At 56.0% G+C, this 18913-nt stretch overlaps 2 protein-coding genes across 2 annotated transcripts; both read right to left on the bottom strand.

The window, feature by feature from the left end:
* Positions 1 to 6041: 6041 nt before the first annotated feature.
* Positions 6042 to 8959, bottom strand: LOC135330002 (protocadherin gamma-A12-like). Its single transcript, XM_064520777.1, has one exon. The coding sequence runs from the start codon at positions 8762 to 8764 to the stop codon at positions 6155 to 6157; it is 2610 nt and encodes an 869-aa protein (XP_064376847.1). The 5' UTR covers positions 8765 to 8959; the 3' UTR covers positions 6042 to 6154.
* Positions 8960 to 9932: 973 nt separating this feature from the next.
* Positions 9933 to 13674, bottom strand: LOC135330008 (protocadherin beta-15-like). Its single transcript, XM_064520784.1, has one exon. The coding sequence runs from the start codon at positions 13426 to 13428 to the stop codon at positions 10984 to 10986; it is 2445 nt and encodes an 814-aa protein (XP_064376854.1). The 5' UTR covers positions 13429 to 13674; the 3' UTR covers positions 9933 to 10983.
* Positions 13675 to 18913: the final 5239 nt, after the last annotated feature.

Below are 18913 nucleotides of genomic sequence, written 5' to 3'. Positions count from 1 at the left end.
GAAAAAAAGGCAGATTCGACTATGTCAGGAGGATTGGCCGTTCCTGACAAAGGAGGGAAACCCGGCGGAACGGTGGCCACCGCAAGGGACTTTCGATCAGCGGGAACTAACTTTCGTGTGAAATCGTCGAGAAGACAGGTTTCCAACTCAAATGGATTGCTGGTCTGTTTGAGATAATTGGGCATGGGCGCGGGAGCATTCGAGCCGGGAGGGAGGGAGGAAAGGAACCCGCCGAAGGTAGCACTCGTGTTAGCAGATACTAGTACCCCGGACCGCGCTCCAAAAGTTTCTGCTCCACCTTATATGCCTGATGATCTATCTGTCATTACTTTTCCTCCTGCTCCTGCTCCTGCTCCTCCTCCTCCTCCCTCCCTCTACTCTACCGGCTGCCGGACTCTATCCTATGATCTCCAATGTGCTGACTAACCCTGCCGCTGTACAGCCAGGGGGAAGGGGAGAAGCCAGAACCCCAGCCCCCCCCGCCCGCCCGCCACGACCCCGTCCTGTGCTGAAGGTATTTGCTAATCAACCCTGGGATCCGAACGATCTTGCATGGGGGGGGGGGGGGGGGGGGAGGGGAAGAGGGGAGGGGGCGGGTAAAATGCCGAGATAAGAGAAGATGCCGAGCGAGGTGTCCGGTTATTTCCCAATATATGCACGGGGCACAACCCAAACTGGAGTGATACCCAAATTCTTCTGATGGAATTATTGCGACCAAATGAATGGGATAAGATAATTAACACAGGTGCGGAATTAGTGCAGCAAGCCGGGGGAAATTGAAACCCCTGGCTAGCAAAAGATCCAAATCGGGATTAAAATAACGCAGGAGACAGAGCCGTGTGTCAAGCAGGACTTTGAAATTTAGTAGACGCAATTAGAGTATGCAGAGAGTTAGGAGTAACTTGGATAAAAGTGCAAGAATGCAGACAGTGATTCGATGAACACCCCCGTGACTTTTGGGGGTGGCTGCGGCAAGCCCTGCTAAAACATGGTGGAATGACCCCACAAAACTTCAAAGATGCACTCGCGATTAGTGCTTTTATAGCTCAAGCAGCCCCTGATACACGAAAGTATTTCAAAGAGCATATGCCAGGCTGGCAAGGGGAGACTTTACAAAAGATTTTCAGTGTAGCAGGAGCAGTATTCGTATATTTGTATATTGAATATGTAGATGATATACTAATAGCAAGTAAAAATGAAGATGCCTGTATAATAGCCTCTATGTACTATCTATGTACTACTTGAGCAGAAAAAGGGACACTGGGCATCTCCATCTAAACTTCAGCTGTGTCAAAAGGAGGTAAAATACTTGGGACTAGTTAATCCAGGAAGAGTAGCTGCTATAACAACCCCCCCCATCCAATAAGACAGAAACAGTTAGGAGGATTCCTTGGAGCTGTGGGATTTTGCAGGCCATGAATTCCTGGTTTGGGAGAATTAACAACACCCCTGACAGAGGCAACTAGAAATGAAAAAGCAGAACCCATTGCATGGGGCCCTGAAAGAGAACAAGGTTTTAGAACTGTAAAAGGAGCTTTGGCATCTGCACCTGCGCTTGGGCTCCCCGATTATACAAAGCCCTTCGATCTGTATGTACATGAACGTAAGGGGATTGCCAGCCGAGTAATGATGCAAAAATTAGGACCCCACCAGAGACCAGCAGCATATCATTCTGCTCAACCAAATCAGATTGCAGCAGGGGCACCAGCCTGCATTAAATCGGTGTCAGAAGCAGCGGCAATAGTAGAGAGAAGCCGCCCTCTCATTCTGAGACACCCTGTAACAGTTTATGTCCCCCACGAAGTGGAGATACTACTAAAACAATATGCAACTCGAGCATTATTGCCACAACAGGCACACAGATACGAAGTGATCCTCCTAATGGCAGATAATGTAGTCCAAAAAAGATGCAATGCCTTGAATCTAACAACTCTAATACCTCTGCCTGGTGATGGAGACAAACATCCCGAATGTGAGCCGGTAATGCACACTTCAAATAAGCCGAGAACCAATTTAATTGATGTTCCTTTGCAAAAGCCAGATCTTGTTCTATTTGTAGACAGCTCATCCTACTTCCTGCAGGGACAACGATGAACTGGGTATGCTGTAGTCAGCCAAAAACAAATAATAGGGGCCGAACTGCTTTGCACACAAATGAGTTTGCAAGGCTCAGAGCTGGTAGCCTTGACACGTGCAGCGCACCTCGGAAAAGGAAAGCGAGTTAACACCTACACTGGCTCCCGATATGCCTTTGGAGTATGTCATGCGACTGCGATGTTGTGAAAAGAACGAGGACTTTTCACGTCATCAGAAAAATAGCTAATGGAGAAGAAATACGTGATTTGCTGGAAGCAGTCCAACTACTCAAACAAATTGCTGGAACACACTGCCCAGCCCATACTAAAGACACTACAGAAATTAGTAAAGGAAGGCTTTGGCTGACGCTGCTGCGAAGGCTGCAGCCTGACAACCTCTGAGAGAATGTATGGGGGCAGTTCCAACGTGGAATCAAAGTGAGTGGCCCAATTTAGTAGACTCCAAGGCCATGTATGAAAAGGACTGCTCCCTGGAAGAGAAAAAGCAATGGGGACAGTGGGAAGCAAAACAAAATGATAATGGAATATGGACAATTGGAGGAAAACCAATTCTACCAAAAATATATAATCACTATAACTAGGTGGTTTCACGATAAAGCTCATGGAAGAGCAGAGGTGGTAGCTAATCCAAGTACAGAAAGTATGGGCCGCTCCAAGAATTTACGTGGCTGCAAAAAGGAGAACGAATAACTGCCCGACCGGCCAAAAGTTTACAAGCAGCAAACCAAGCTCAGAGTTAGGGGGATGACCATGGGCCTCCTTCCCTTTCCAAAGGCTACAAAGAGAATATGCGAACATGCCATCCGCCAATGGGTACAAGCACTTGTTAATGATAGTAGATCAGTTGTCAGGCTGGGTAGAAGCTTTCCCAACAAGAAAGGCCGAGGCAAGGGGAGTAGTAAAAGCCTCACTGAAAGAAATCATACCCAGGTTTGGGGTCCCAGAAGCCATTGATTCAGACAGGGGCACCCATTTTACGACAAGCATAATCACTCAATTATATACATCATTAGGAATAAGAAGAAACTCATATACCCCTTATCACCCACAGTCTTCAGGACAAGTAGAAAGAACAGAGAGAACCTTAAAAGAAAAAAATAGCAAGAATATGCACACATGCTAGCCTAAAATGGCCAGAAGCATTAAACTTAGCTCTGTGGGATGTTCAAAATGCTCCACAACAACCCATAGGACTAACACCAGCAGAAATTCTCTTCGGGAGACATGTAGCTATGCTAGGGACTTATAGTCCCTAAGTTAAGACCAGCCTATTAGACGGAGATGAACAACTAACCCAGTATGTTCTAAGTATGCAAACAAGGTTTGAAAATCTTAAAAAATATGCTCAATGATACCAGTCCACACCACCTGAAATACAACTGCCTGATATACAGCCTGGGGAGGAAGTACCAGTAAAAGTATTTGTACAAAAATCCAAGTTAGAACCTAAAAGGGACAGGCCATATACTGTCATACCATGCTCTTATTTTGCTGTGAAAGTTGAACTGTACTAGTATGTATTGGAAAAGGATGTGTATGTATGAGAACGCTTTGCAGTCTTGTGTTCGTAGATGACATTGTTTTAGATACAAGTAATCACTCAAATATTTGTATTTGTAGCTTTACCAAAATTATGAGATGCAACTTTAATAAGTCAGCTCCTATTAGATCTTATCAATTGTTACAATCTAATTATACATTAAGTCAAAATTTACTACCTACCCCCATAACATGGGGTCAAAGCAGTTCTGTACCTCTGTACGTGGTTGGCAGAGAAAAGGGGAGTAAAGAACAGAGTAGGTTCTTTGCCCTGAGCACAGCCTGGCACTGACTCCTGTTGTGTCCATAAAGCCGTCGGGATGGGCTTGGTGGAAATCTCCACAGCTCGAGGTCCACCCGAACAATGATCTCACACTGTTGGGTTTTAACACACTGCCTGTGAGCCTCTAAGCAAAAGGCCCTCTTGGGAGATCATGTCCAGCTGGAAGCATTCCTGCCTGCAACTGTGGCCTTCCTGCTGCCGTTTGAGCAGGCCTGGTTCTAGCCCTGGGCAATACAGAACGGTACACCAAGGTGCAAACCGTGTGCTGCTTTGCCAGAAGCACTCTACACCAGGCCATACCATGTTCGTGTGTGCCCCTGTGTTAAGAGGGGTATCAGAGGTGACAGAGGCTATGCAAGAGTGCTTGTTTACGTCCTGCTAACCATTTGGAGCAAGCAATGGGTGGGGGCATAGGCAAGTGTTCTCCCTGCGTTCCTTCTCTTGAAGCGGTAGCTCTGATTTCTCAGTCCGTTTTGGTTATTAATCTACACGGCCACTGCCTGGAGGTGGCTCCAGTGATGCAAGTGCTTTGCTACTGTAACTCATGGCTGTCTTGCCACAAGTCGGCCTTGAAGATTCACCCCCAGAGCCGCTGGAAGTCAGTGAGGCCTCAGGTTGCAAGCTAGGCCCTAAATGGTTGCTTTGGCCTACACAGAAGGGTAGAGGCCTTTTCCTCACTTTCAGAGACTTGCATGAGCTCCCACTTCCAGGAGCTCCCACAGATTTTGTGCTAGGCAGCCTGCTCATCTCCTGTGCCTGTGAAATCTTACGTGCCAATCTCAGTGTTCTGAGAGATAATGAGAGATTCTGGTTGAGCTTCTCTGCTTTCCCTCAGCCATAAAATTCTGTCTTCAGGTGGTTGTGGGCTTGTCTAGGGAATTGCAGTCTTCACAGCAAAGCAACCCCAAAACGTTCAAAAGCAAAAGCCCACTCCATAAAAGTGAACTAGGAAGACTTGTAGCAAACAGAGCTTGAAGACAGCTCAAGGCTAGGCACCCCTGACTATGACTGTGCTGAAACCCTCCATCACAGTGTTACAAGGCCATACAGGTGGGAAACGAGATTGCCCTCAGCAATTGTTCGGCATTCTAGCCACGCAGCACTTCTATAGGTACACGGTTATTGCTAGAAGACACAATCCTCAGAGGACTGTCACCACCTGTAAGGACAGGAATAGCAGAAGTGGCACAGGCCTTGGTGCAAAGTGTTTAATCCAAGCATTCCCAGCCAAGGCAACTACTGACACACCTACCTTCTTCCTCTTCCCCCTCAAGCCTCTCACCCCCCTTGCATGGCCTGCACACACTTTCATTGCCACATAGCTCTCTGACTTTTGGCCCTACCTATGCCACAAGCAAGAGCATTTCATTTGGAGACATATTAAGAAAAAAATATATATATATAAAACAAAGTCACGGTATTTATAGCTTTAAACATTAACGGTAGGTATGCAAACGGGTCCTCGTGTCATGCATTTCTAATGCATTACCAGGCACACTGAAGCCTAGCTGTACGTCATGACAACAAGTACGGCTAGCACTTGAAACATCCAGAACGGAAGGGATCATAGTATGACAATTTAGATTCCAGCACTCTCAGCAGCTCTATAACAAAGGTATCAGGTAGATAACAAGGACACAGGAGGCCTCTCTCAGAGCTCCCAGTATAGATAAAACCCCGTTAGGCAGGAGGAACTGAGTTTGCACATACCCCAACTGCTTGCTTGATATATAATGCAGCAAACCACGTACCCTGTGTCTTTGAGTAATCCCTCAGGCAGAGCTCCCCCAGCTCTCGTCTCAAACCCTCCATAGCTCATATGGCTATCTTTGACCCTCAGCATTTTCCAATACATATCATCCAAACACCAGCTGCTCACACCATTTCTCTCCATGATGCACCAGCGTGCACATATACACACAGGGGAGGTACATCTGTGTGCTCACCACACTGTCGCGACGAAACATACACGTTCTAAAGCACAGAAACGAGACAAGGGTGAAGTAAAAGACGTGCAGTCGTACAGCAAAGACTGGGTCGCTGGACTATCTGCTTAAAGACACGCTTTAAGATCTTCCTTTAAGGAAGGACATGAACTATTTCCAAGGCATGCGACTCTCCTCCTAACATAAGGTTGACAGCTTTTCCCCCAGCAGAAATAGTATTGGACACCAGAGCACCCTCACAGCTCCTGCATTCCACAGCAACTCTAACTCTGCAAAAGAACAAAAGCAAGCTAACGAAGAGGATTTGCCTCGCCTGAGCAAGCGACATTGGCAATGTATCGGTACCCACAGCTCTGCCTCCACCTACAGAGAGGAAAGCCCAGGGCGAGAGAAGTCCAGAGCAGCAACCCAGTGGAGCGTAAAAGCAGCGTAAGGGCCTCGCTAGAGGGACTCACCGGGAGGGCGTCTCCGCTGTCGGCGCGGGCACGCGAGGGCTCTTCGGGCAGCAGCAGCGGCGCGCATTTGTCGGGCGGCGGCGCGGCCGGCAGGGTGTTGGAGCAGCTGCCGCCCGGGAAGCGGAGGTGGCTCTTGCGCGAGTCGGCGGTGAGCGAGACCTCGTGCGAGTAGGAGTGCAGGAAGGCGCGGACGCCGTCGATGCCCACGAAGGGCGAGGCGGCGACGGCGCGCGAGGCGCCGCTGCCCGCCGCCAGCAGCCGGGAGCGGCGCCAGCGCCGCAGGCGCAGCGCCAGCAGCGCCAGCAGGAAGGCGAGGAAGAGGCAGCACACGGCCGCCACGGCCACCACCAGCCAGCGCGTCAGGCTGCCGCCCGGCTCGCCCGGCGCCGCCGCGCCGCCCAGGTCCGACAGCAGCTCGGCCACGCTCTCGGCCAGCACCACCGTCAGCGTGGCCGTGGCCGACAGCGCCGGCTGCCCGTGGTCCCTCACCACCACCACCAGGCTCTGCCGCAGCGCGTCGCGCGCCAGCGGGAACCGCGCCGTGCGCACCTCGCCGCTGTGCAGCCCCACGCGGAAGAGCCCCGGCTCCGTGGCCTTGGCCAGCTCGTAGGACAGCCAGGCGTTCTGCCCCGAGTCCGCGTCCACCGCCACCACCTTGGCCACCAGCGCCCCGGGCTCGGCGGCGCGCGGCGCCAGCTCCACGCCCGTCCAGCCGGCGCCCGGCGCCGCCGGCGGGTACAGCACCTGCGGCGCGTTGTCGTTCTCGTCCACGATGAAGAGCCGCACCGACACGTTGCTGCTCAGCGCCGGCGCGCCGCCGTCCTCCGCGCGCACCCACAGCCCCACCTCGCGCACCTCCTCGTAGTCGAAGGAGCGCAGCGCGTACAGCGCGCCCGTCTCCGCGTGCACCGACACGTACGACGAGAGCGGCGCGCCCCGCACCTGCCCCTCGCACAGCCGGTACCGCACGCGCGCGTTCTGCCCCCAGTCCGCGTCCGCCGCCCGCACCGTCAGCACCAGCGCGCCCTTGGCGTTGTTCTCGGGCAGCCAGGCGCTGTAGCGCGCCTCCGCGAACACCGGCGCGTTGTCGTTCACGTCCAGCACGCGCAGCGGCAGCACCGCGCTGCTGCGCAGCGCCGGCGCCCCGCCGTCCGTCGCCCGCACCGTCACGTTGTACTCCGACACCTCCTCGCGGTCCAGCTCCCTCGCCGTCACCACGCTGTAGTAGCTGCCCAGCGAGCTCCGCAGCCGGAACGGCAGCCCCGCGCCCAGCGAGCACCTCACCTCCCCGTTCGCCCCCGAGTCGCGGTCCTGCACGTGCAGCAGGGCCACCACCGTCCCGGCGGGAGAGTCCTCCGACACCGCGCTCAGCGACGACGTGATTGTCAATTCGGGCGCGTTGTCGTTCACGTCGGTCACCGCGACCACAACTTTTGCCGTGTCGGAAAGGTCTCCACCGTCCCGTCCTTGCACGCCCAGTTCGTACGAGTCGCCCTCCTCGAAGTCCAGGCTCCTCACCAGGGTGATCGCTCCCGTTTCCATGTCCAGCTGGAATTTAAGCGATGCTTTCACTGTAATCTTTTGAAAGGAAAATTTCACCTCTCCGTTGAGCCCGTCGTCGGCATCGGTGGCTCTGACGGTGAGCAGGGTGGAGCCCACGGGCACGTCCTCGCGCACGCGCACCGTGTACACCGCCTGGCTGAACACCGGCGCGTTGTCGTTCGCGTCCAGCACCAGCACGCGGATCCGCGCCGTGCCCGTCCGCGCCGGCTCCCCGCCGTCCACCGCCGTCAGCACCAGCTCGTGGAAGGCGCTTTCCTCCCGGTCCAGCGCCTGCGCCAGCACCAGCTCGGGACGCTTCTCCCCATCGGCTCCCGTCTGGACGGCCAGGGAGAAGTGCTGGTCGCCGCTGAGCTCGTAGCGCTGCAGGGAATTGCTCCCGACGTCCGGGTCGTGAGCCTCAGCCAGGGGAAACCGCGACCCCGGGGCTGTTGTCTCGCTCACTTTCAGTTGCGTTTCTGCCTCTCGGAAGCTGGGCGCGTTGTCGTTAATGTCTCTGACTTCCACTTCGACTGCATAAACCTTCATTTCGCCCTCCAATATCACCTCACAACGCAGCACGCACTCACCCGCTGCTTCGCAGAGCTGCTCTCTGTCTATGCGTTCCGCCGTCACTAAATGGCCGGTCTTCTCATGCAGAGCAAAATACTGCCTCCTGCCTTTGTCTACGATGCGGGCGCCGCGTTGGCGGAGCGCCGCCAGCTCCAGCCCCAGGTCCTTGGCCACGTCGCCCACGAAAGAGCCCTTCTGCATCTCCTCGGGCACCGCGTAGCGCAGCTGCCCCCACGCCAGCTCCCACGCCGCCGCCAAGGCGCACCACAGCAGCGCTCGCCCTCGCCCTCGGGCTCGCCCTCGGCAGTCCCAGCGCCTCTCTCGCGGCCACATTTCACAGCTCCGGCCACCGCGTCCGCCGTACTCCTCCTCTCTGAACCTCCCCTCCCAGCAGCAGAAGCCGGCTCGCTCCGCACCCTGCTCTCTCCTGCGCCGACCGTGCAGCCCGGCGCCTCCTCTCTCTCCGGCTCGCTTCCCTTCTCGCGCTCGCTGGCGGCCGATCGGCCCATCGTGGGCAAACAGCGACACCTACAGCCTCAAGGAATCTCTGCAGCGCTCCAGCGCCGGCAAAGGTAATCCCTGCTCACATTTCCACTCGTTCTTATCGGCGTGTGTGAATCCCGGCTCACAATATGCTTAAAAAACTTGCATCGAGACGCAAGAGCACATCTTCACCATTCAGGCATGTATGCGCCCCACCATCCCCCGCAGCCTAACATTAGCTTCCAACGAACTTCTAGGAAGATCCTAAGACTTGAGCAGCGGTAGAGAAATGGTGTGGCAGGATATGATGTGGAAGAGCAACAGGAACCTGGACAAGACAGCCTGGAGTAACAGCGTGGCCGTTTCGGAAGGGGGGGAGGGGGGGCGGGGAAGCAAGCTTTGCTTTCTGCAGCCATCGTCTATATTACAATACACTGTGCCTCGCTACAACAGGAGAATCACGTCACGAAATGCCCCCTCCTGTGACACCCAGTGCCCCACTCGTGGCACTGCCATGAGCACATTCCCACAGGACCCCGTGTGTCTCTGTGCTGCCCCCTCCTCTGAACCCCCCGACACCTTCAACGGCAGACACGTTTCTGAACAGGACAACGTACGTACCTCTGTGCAGGTAACGTCCTACAGTTGCCGTTCTAGTTACAGCTGTCTTCGGAGCCCACGTGCTCACACGGCCCCTTGGCTCCAGCACGTCGCTAAGGACAAGCGGCGCTCTGGAGCCGCACCTCACTGACTTCCAGACGCCTTTGCATGCCCAGGGCCACTGCTGGTGTAGGGGACAATATCCCAGGACGGCGATCGAAATCGGGCCCTTCGCAGCCACTTTCCCCAGGTGTAAAGAAAAACGCTCAGCGTTACCTCGCCCTCTCCCCCGCCCCCAAAAGCACCTTCACGCGTCTCAACCCCCTTAGGTCCTTTACAGAGGGGCGAACGAAGGAACTATGTGGCCGAAGCTGCCTCCGCAGCCGAGGGGTATTTTACTGCAGCAATGGCATTCGAGTGCTTGTATTCTTTTTATTGCCATGTTCTACCAAAGAAGGCTTCCACTTTATAACTGCAATTCCGTACAATGCGAGGATTTCAGAAGAGTTAGTGCTCGGCAGCATGGGTCTCAAACACTGGTAAGAGACAGCTAGCATACAAAAAGGAAAATCGGGGGGAAAGGGAGACTGCAAACGGTTAACGCTTTGCCTTTGCACAATTTGGTATAGTTACAGTCTATCCCGGCATTACTAACCCTGCTATATATCCGAGACGATTTCAAGGACATTCCCTCCCTCCCTCCCCGCCCGCAACCACCATTTTCGGCTACGAGGGAGACCTAGCTGTGCATTTTACTACTCTCCCTTAGGGCAGCTGAGAAACTGCGTACCCGGAGAAAACCCCCTTTTCCCACTGCTGAGTTGCAAGAGCGCGAATCAACACGGATGGGTGGAAGCACTTCGATGAGTCATCCCACAGCACCGTTTGACGTGCTGATACACAACAGGAGTACGCATGTAAACCATTGAAGAAATACACTGGGGGTACGCATATACAGCATTAGAGACATTGTCCAGAAGAGCAGACACACAACGCCAGCACTCCCCAGAAAGAGAGATCCAGGGCCCGGGGCAGGAAGAGAGTGGAGGAAGAGAGCAGAGCTTGCACCACATTGCACCAGAGCATCAGAACTTCAGGCTCTCTAGTAGCCTGGAGGGGGGTTACAGCGCAGCGTTCAGCAAACACAAACACGTGATTTGTCTTTTCAACCTCGAGACCGTGCTACGGCACTGAGCTGCTGTTAGAACTGCAGCTTTATTTCCATGCCTTTTCTCTTTCTTTTTTTTGTGGTGCTGCTGGTGGTGGCGGCTGCGGCGGCGGCAAACCGTTGTACTGGGTCGGGATACGAGGGAAACTGGTGATGCTAAAGGGGACTGCAAGTTTCCTCTGGGAGAATCATTGCCGCGTCTCTCAGCCCGGATCCCTCCCCACCCAGGGTCAGCCAAGTGAGGGTATTCCACGCCGTTTCAGGAGGGAAGCGCCGAAGCACTGGGGATGCTCCCGTAGCGCTAGTCAAAGGCAAGCCTGCTGAACGGTCCCGCAGGCAGCGTCCCGTGGCTCTGCGGTCGCGGTTCCTCGGCGCGGGGCAGGCCGCCGGGGAAATCCTCCTCCCCGGCGGCACCCCCGTCCGTGCCGCAGCGCTGCGGCGGCAGGCTGGCGAGGACCGGCTTGAGGAACCTGAACTCGCTGTTGCCCGAGCCCGTGGTGAGGCTGACCTCGTAGCAGTAGGCGTGGGGCAGAGTCCCCGTCCCGGCTGCGTCGGCCAGGCCGGTCTGGAAGTCGCCGGGGCCGTAGAGCACGGTGCCCTCCTTCAGGGACTTTCTCTTGCACACCTTGCAGGCGACGAAGGCTGCGGCCGAAGCGAGGAAGAGGAGCGAGACGAAGGCCAGGGAAACGATTAAATAAAGCGTCAGCGAGCCGCCCTCGTCCTCCGGGGCCAGGCCGTTGCGCGGCATGTGCGCGTCCGAGAAGCCGTCGAGCAGGAGCGCGGCCAGCACCGCGGTGGCGGACAGCGGCGGCCGCCCGTTGTCCCGCACCAGGACCACCAGCTTCTGCCTCACGGCGTCTCTCTCGGTCACCGGCCGCCTCAGCCGCACCTCGCCGGTTTGGGCCCCCACGGCGAACAGCCCGGGGTCCGTTGCCTTGAGCAGGTGGTAGGAAAGCCACGAATTCTGCCCCGAGTCGGCGTCGACGGCCACCACTTTGGCGACGAGGTAGCCCGCCTCGGCCGACGTGGGCACCAGCTCGCTGGACGGCGGCGAGCTGTCCTGCGCGGGGTGCAGGACCACGGGCGCGTTGTCGTTTTCGTCCACCACGAGGATGCGGACGGTGACGTTGGCGCTGAGGGGCGGCGAGCCCGAGTCGGCGGCGCTCACCACGACCTCCAGCTGCCTCACCTGCTCGTAGTCCAGCGGCCGCAGCACAAACACGTTCCCGTTCTCGGAGTTCACGGAGACGTAGGAGCGCGCGGCGCGCTCCGCGGGGCGGGCCGGCGCCAGGGAATAGGTCACCTTGGAGTTGGGCCCCACGTCGTCGTCGTCCGCGGCGCGGACGGCGCCGACGAGCACGGCCGGGTCGTTGTTCTCACGCACGTGCATGGTGTACGACGTCTGGTTGAACACGGGCGCGTTGTCATTGACGTCGGAGACGTCCACCGTGAAGGTCTGCGTGGTCGTGAGAGGCGGGGACCCCGCGTCGGCCGCCGTGACCGCGAGGATGTACCGCGCCGTCTCCTCCCGGTCCAGGGCGCTCGCTGTCACCAGCTCGTAGTAATTCTTATAGGCAGGCCTCAGGGAGAACGCGGGCTGGTCCTCCAGCGAACAGACGACCTTCCCGTTGTCCCCGGCGTCCCGGTCCTTGACGACAAAGAGGCCGACCACCGTCCCGGGCAAGGCGCTCTCGGCGAGGCGGCTGCTGAAGGAACTCACCGCCAGCTCCGGCGCGTTGTCGTTCACATCCAGCACCTCCACCACTACGTCGCAGAGCGCGGAGAGACCCCCGCCGTCTGTGGCGCGCACGCTGAGCTCGTGTTTCTCCGCCGCTTCGAAATCCAGGGGCTGGCTGACACGAATTTCACCACTCACGGGGTCGATCTTGAACGCCACGTGGCTGTGCCCCACCGCTTGGCTGAACGAGTAGGATATCTCCCCGTTAACTCCCACGTCCGCATCAGCTGCGACCACACGGAGAACCACCGAGTCCTCCGGGGCGTTTTCCAAAACCTGTCCTCTGTACCGTTCCTGCGTGAAGATCGGAGCATTGTCATTTGCGTCCAGGACAACGATGCGGACCTGGGCCGTCCCGCTCCGGGGCGGAGAGCCCCCGTCCGTGGCAATGACACTGAAAGCAACCTCCGGTTGCTCCTCTCTGTCCAGCGACTTTTCCAGGACTAATTCGACGGACTGGCCTCCTTCACTGCGACTCCGGAAAGAGACGCTGAAGTACTCGTTCTCGGGAGCGATGCTGTAAGCCTGCAGGCTGTTACTGCCGACATCTAGGTCCCGAGCCCCCTCCAGCGGGAAACGGGACCCCGGCTCGCTCGTTTCCGGGATCTTAAAAGTCACTTCTTCCTCCGGGAACACTGGCGAGTGGTCATTGATATCCTCTATGGCCACTTCGATCCGAAAGAACTGCAGAGGGTCGGCCAGCAGCAGCTCAAAGGGGACCGTGCACGTGACGGCCTGGCCGCAGATCTCCTCCCGGTCTATCCTCTCGCTAACTGCCAGGCGGCCGGTCCTGCGGTCTAACCGAAAATACTGCCGGCTGTGGTCCGAAACAAGCCGGGCGTCGCGAGCCCAGAGCTGCGCCAGGTCCAGCCCCACGTCCTGCGCGACGTGAGCCACCAGCGAGCCGCTCTCCCTCTCCTCGGCGACGGAGTAGCGAATGGGCTCGGAGCGAGCATGCGGCACGCAGAGAAGAACACAGAGACAAAGCACTTGCCTTGCAGACGCCATGTCGAATCCGGCGGACACCCTCCGTCTCGCGGATCGCCTGCCCGCTCCTCCGGGACAATGCCCGCACCGGGACCCGGCAGCCAGGCGGGCGGGCGCCCCTGCTCGCCGAGTCCGCTACGCGGCCCGGAGGGCGGCCGCGGTGGCTCGGCAGCGGCTGCCACGGAGGACCGCTCGCCGCCCCTGCTCGCCGCGCCGCTCGCCGCTGCTGCAGCTCGGCCGCCGCCGCCCGGTGCGGCCGCCTCCCCGCGCCGCAGCGCCGCTGCAGCGCCGCCTTGGCCAAGAGCACCACCCTGCGGCCCGCGGCGGGAACTGCTGATCGAAGGCGGACACACACGGTGCCTTTGCAGAGTCCCTGTGCCTGCGCCGGGAGAGAGGGGGAGGGCTTCCCCGCACGCAGGGCCTGAGCTCCGACCGGGGGAAACAGAACAGAAAAGGGAATGAGAAACGGGAAAAGGGAAAGGAAGAAGGGAGAAGGGAAAAGGGGGGAAAGGACGAAAAGGGGAAGGGGAAGAGGGAAAAGGAACAGGGAAAAGGGGAAAGAAAAAAGGGAAAACGGAATGGGGAAAGGGAAAGGGAAAGGGAAAGGCCGTGCGGCAGAGCACGCGAGCTCGCGGCACTGCTCGTAGTCGAAGGAGCGCTGCGCGTACAGCGCGCCGCTCCGCGCCTCCACCGACACGTAGGACGCCGCCGCCTCGCCCGCGCTGCCGCCCACCAGCCAGTAGCTCACGCGCCCGTTGGCGCCCGCGTCCGCGTCCCGCGCGCGCACGCGCAGCACCGCCGCGCCCGCCGCGTTGTTCTCCGCCACGTAGGCGCTGTAGGCGGCTTCCTCGAACACGGGCGCGTTGTCGTTCACGTCCGACACGGCCAGCGCCAGCGTGCTGCGGCTGGACAGCGCCGGGCTGCCGCGGTCGCTGGCGACCACCGTCACGTTGTGCTCGGCCGCCCGCTCTCTGTTCGGGCTTCTTCCTGCCACTTGGGCTCTCCTTCACTGCCAGGCTGAAGGACGGGTTTTCCGTGAGCTGGTAGCTGAGCAGCGAGTTGCTTCCCACATCCGGATCTTGCACCATCTCCAGCGGAAATCGCGCACCAGGATCAGTCCATTCCTCGATCTCCGGGTCGAGAGCAGCCTTGCTGAAGACCGGGGAGTTGTCTTGGATGGCCACGCCGAACTGGAAAGCATTGCGTGGGGGTTCTGCACCACCAGTGCTTCTCCGAGCGGATCCACAGCTGCCGTGCCAGCCGGGCACGCTCTGCCGGGCTCAGCCCCACGCCCCACCACGGGGCCGCTGCCCGTTTCCTCGGGAATGGCGTAGCGCAGCCGCTCCGGCGCCGCCCGGCAGCCCCAGCAGAGCAGCCAAGTGCACAGCAGCACTGCCGCGGCTCCGACGCAGCGGCTTTCGCTGTGCCGGCTTTCCATCGTCAGCGGTCCGCGCTGCGCTGCGTCCTCCCGCCCCTTCCGTGCATTCCGTGCCCGCCTCTCGCGCCGGCCGCTCGGGCTTCTCGCCCTCTCAGCGGCTGCTTCTGCCTGTGCCGGTGCCCGCCCGCCCGGCGCTGTGCGAGCCAGCAGCCGCTCCGCGGGAGGCTGCGGCGGCGGGCAACAGCGGCACGCGGAGCCCCCGCGCCGCCCGGGCTCGCATAGAAGCGGAACGAAGTAGTTCTGCACTTTAATTTCCGGTAAGACAGCCCAGACGTTGTAAATCCCCGTGAGTAGCTGCCAGGAGAAGGGAGAAGTAGCCACAATTCTTGCAGGAAAGACATCTTGCTCTTGCCTATTGGAGGAGTCAGTTCTAGCCCCCCGTGCACGGCCTACATCACATGAGGAATCCGGGGGCATTCCAGCCAAGCAGCGCCGAGCCGCTGCAGCCCGATGATCTCTACGCCTGCAGCAGGCCAAGGGCAGCCTCAACACACGTGCATTAAGCACGGTGATGGAAAAGGTTTTCCAAGGTCTCTTCCACCGGGATTTAAGGAGTTCGCCAAGCTTTGGGCGTTCCCTTTGAGCAGCTTGTATATAAAACAAAAGAGAAATAACCAGCTGCACTTAATTCAACCGAAGGAGCACCAGAATGAGCAAACTTGACCAGGCAATGATTTCATAGCTTAAGAAGACCATGAAGCAACATTATACTCTGTGTGGAACATATGCCCAATCAGGAAAGGAGAGGGATGTTAAGGAAATTATCGCGAGGCTAAAAGAACAGAAATCTAGAGTCAGCGTGCCTGGTGCGAGCGTGAACAGTACTCTGTGTGTGTGTGAGTGCGTATAGCCTGGGAACCGACCGGGGCACCCGTCGGCTGATGAAGCCGCCCACTGCGAAGGGACAGCAGTCCTAGCAGTCAAAGGCTCGGATGGTGTGACTGCAGTTCCCAGAGACTGAGCGAAAGAGTGTGTGATCACACCAGCCACCGAGGCTGGTGTTACTGGTAAGGAAGTGCGCTGCCTGATTTGCATAAGACGCACTTTTCAGGAACTCGGTATGGGAAATAATTTCGGCATGGAAAAGGGGACGCCCTTAGCCGAAATTTTGCAAAACTGGAGTAAGGTTGATGGTACCAAGAGCTTAAGGAAAAAAAGGCAGATCCGACTATGTCAGGAGGATTGGCCGTTCCTGACAAGGAGAGAAATCCGGCGGAACGGTGGCCACCGCAAGGGACTTTCGATCAGCGGGAACTAACTTTCGTGTGAAATCGTCGAGAAGACAGGTTTCCAACTCAAATGGATTGCTGGTCTGTTTGAGATAATTGGGCATGGGCGCGGGAGCATTCGAGCCGGGAGGGAGGGAGGAAAGGAACCCGCCGAAGGTAGCACTCGTGTTAGCAGATACTAGTACCCCGGACCGCGCTCCAAAAGTTTCTGCTCCACCTTATATGCCTGATGATCTATCTGTCATTACTTTTCCTCCTGCTCCTGCTCCTGCTCCTCCCTCCCTCTACTCTACCGGCTGCCGGACTCTGTCCTATGATCTCCAATGTGCTGACTAACCCTGCCGCTGTACAGCCAGGGGGAAGGGGAGAAGCCAGAACCCCAGCCCCCCCCGCCCGCCCGCCACGACCCCGTCCTGTGCTGAAGGTATTTGCTAATCAACCCTGGGATCCGAACGATCTTGGATGGGGGGGGGGGGGGGGAGGGGAAGAGGGGAGGGGGCGGGTAAAATGCCGAGATAAGAGAAGATGCCGAGCGAGGTGTCCGGTTATTTCCCAATATATGCACCGGGCACAATCCAAACTGGAGTGATACCCAAATTCTTCTGATGGAATTATTGCGACCAAATGAATGGGATAAGATAATTAACACGGGTGCGGAATTAGTGCAGCAAGCCGGGGGAAATTGAAACCCCTGGCTAGCAAAAGATCCAAATCGGGATTAAAATAACGCAGGAGACAGAGCCGTGTGTCAAGCAGGACTTTGAAATTTAGTAGACGCAATTAGAGTATGCAGAGAGTTAGGAGTAACTTGGATAAAAGTGCAAGAATGCAGACAGTGATTCGATGAACACCCCCGTGACTTTTGGGGGTGGCTGCGGCAAGCCCTGCTAAAACATGGAGGAATGACCCCACAAAACTTCAAAGATGCACTCGCGATTAGTGCTTTTATAGCTCAAGCAGCCCCTGATACACGAAAGTATTTCAAAGAGCATATGCCAGGCTGGCAAGGGGAGACTTTACAAAAGATTTTCAGTGTAGCAGGAGCAGTATTCGTATATTTGTATATTGAATATGTAGATGATATACTAATAGCAAGTAAAAATGAAGATACCTGTATAATAGCCTCTATGTACTATCTATGTACTACTTGAGCAGAAAAAGTGTGACTGGGCATCTCCATCTAAACTTCAGCTGTGTCAAAAGGAGGTAAAATACTTGGGACTAGTTAATCCAGGAAGAGTAGCTGCTATAACAACCCCCCCCCATCCAGTAAGACAGAAACAGTTAGGAGGATTCCTTGGAGCTGTGGGATTTTGCAGGCCATGAATTCCTGGTTTGGGAGAATTAACAACACCCCTGACAGAGGCAACTAGAAATGAAAAAGCAGAACCCATTGCATGGGGCCCTGAAAGAGAACAAGGTTTTAGAACTGTAAAAGGAGCTTTGGCATCTGCACCTGCGCTTGGGCTCCCCGATTATACAAAGCCCTTCGATCTGTATGTACATGAACGTAAGGGGATTGCCAGCCGAGTAATGATGCAAAAATTAGGACCCCACCAGAGACCAGCAGCATATCATTCTGCTCAACCAAATCAGATTGCAGCAGGGGCACCAGCCTGCATTAAATCGGTGTCAGAAGCAGCGGCAATAGTAGAGAGAAGCCGCCCTCTCATTCTGAGACACCCTGTAACAGTTTATGTCCCCCACGAAGTGGAGATACTACTAAAACAATATGCAACTCGAGCATTATTGCCACAACAGGCACACAGATACGAAGTGATCCTCCTAATGGCAGATAATGTAGTCCAAAAAAGATGCAATGCCTTGAATCTAACAACTCTAATACCTCTGCCTGATGATGGAGACAAACATCCCCAATGTGAGCCGGTAATGCACACTTCAAATAAGCCGAGAACCAATTTAATTGATGTTCCTTTGCAAAAGCCAGATCTTGTTCTATTTGTAGACAGCTCATCCTACTTCCTGCAGGGACAACGATGAACTGGGTATGCTGTAGTCAGCCAAAAACAAATAATAGGGGCCGAACTGCTTTGCACACAAATGAGTTTGCAAGGCTCAGAGCTGGTAGCCTTGACACGTGCAGCGCACCTCGGAAAAGGAAAGCGAGTTAACACCTACACTGGCTCCCGATATGCCTTTGGAGTATGTCATGCGACTGCGATGTTGTGAAAAGAACGAGGACTTTTCACGTCATCAGAAAAATAGCTAATGGAGAAGAAATACGTGATTTGCTGGAAGCAGTCCAACTACTCAAACAAATTGCTGGAACACACTGCCCAGCCCATACTAAAGACACTACAGAAATTAGTAAAGGAAGGCTTTGGCTGACGCTGCTGCGAAGGCTGCAGCCTGACAACCTCTGAGAGAATGTATGGGGGCAGTTCCAACGTGGAATCAAAGTGAGTGGCCCAATTTAGTAGACTCCAAGGCCATGTATGAAAAGGACTGCTCCCTGGAAGAGAAAAAGCAATGGGGACAGTGGGAAGCAAAACAAAATGGTAATGGAATATGGACAATTGGAGGAAAACCAATTCTACCAAAAATATATAATCACTATAACTAGGTGGTTTCACGATAAAGCTCATGGAAGAGCAGAGGTGGTAGCTAATCCAAGTACAGAAAGTATGGGCCGCTCCAAGAATTTACGTGGCTGCAAAAAGGAGAACGAATAACTGCCCGACCGGCCAAAAGTTTACAAGCAGCAAACCAAGCTCAGAGTTAGGGGGATGACCATGGGCCTCCTTCCCTTTCCAAAGGCTACAAAGAGAATATGCGAACATGCCATCCGCCAATGGGTACAAACACCTGTTAATGATAG

The sequence above is a fragment of the Dromaius novaehollandiae genome, chromosome 15, assembly GCF_036370855.1.
Source record: "Dromaius novaehollandiae isolate bDroNov1 chromosome 15, bDroNov1.hap1, whole genome shotgun sequence".
Classification (NCBI taxonomy): domain Eukaryota; kingdom Metazoa; phylum Chordata; class Aves; order Casuariiformes; family Dromaiidae; genus Dromaius; species Dromaius novaehollandiae.
The sequence above is the reverse complement of the archived record's forward strand: the minus strand, read 5'-3'. Positions and strand labels throughout refer to the sequence as shown.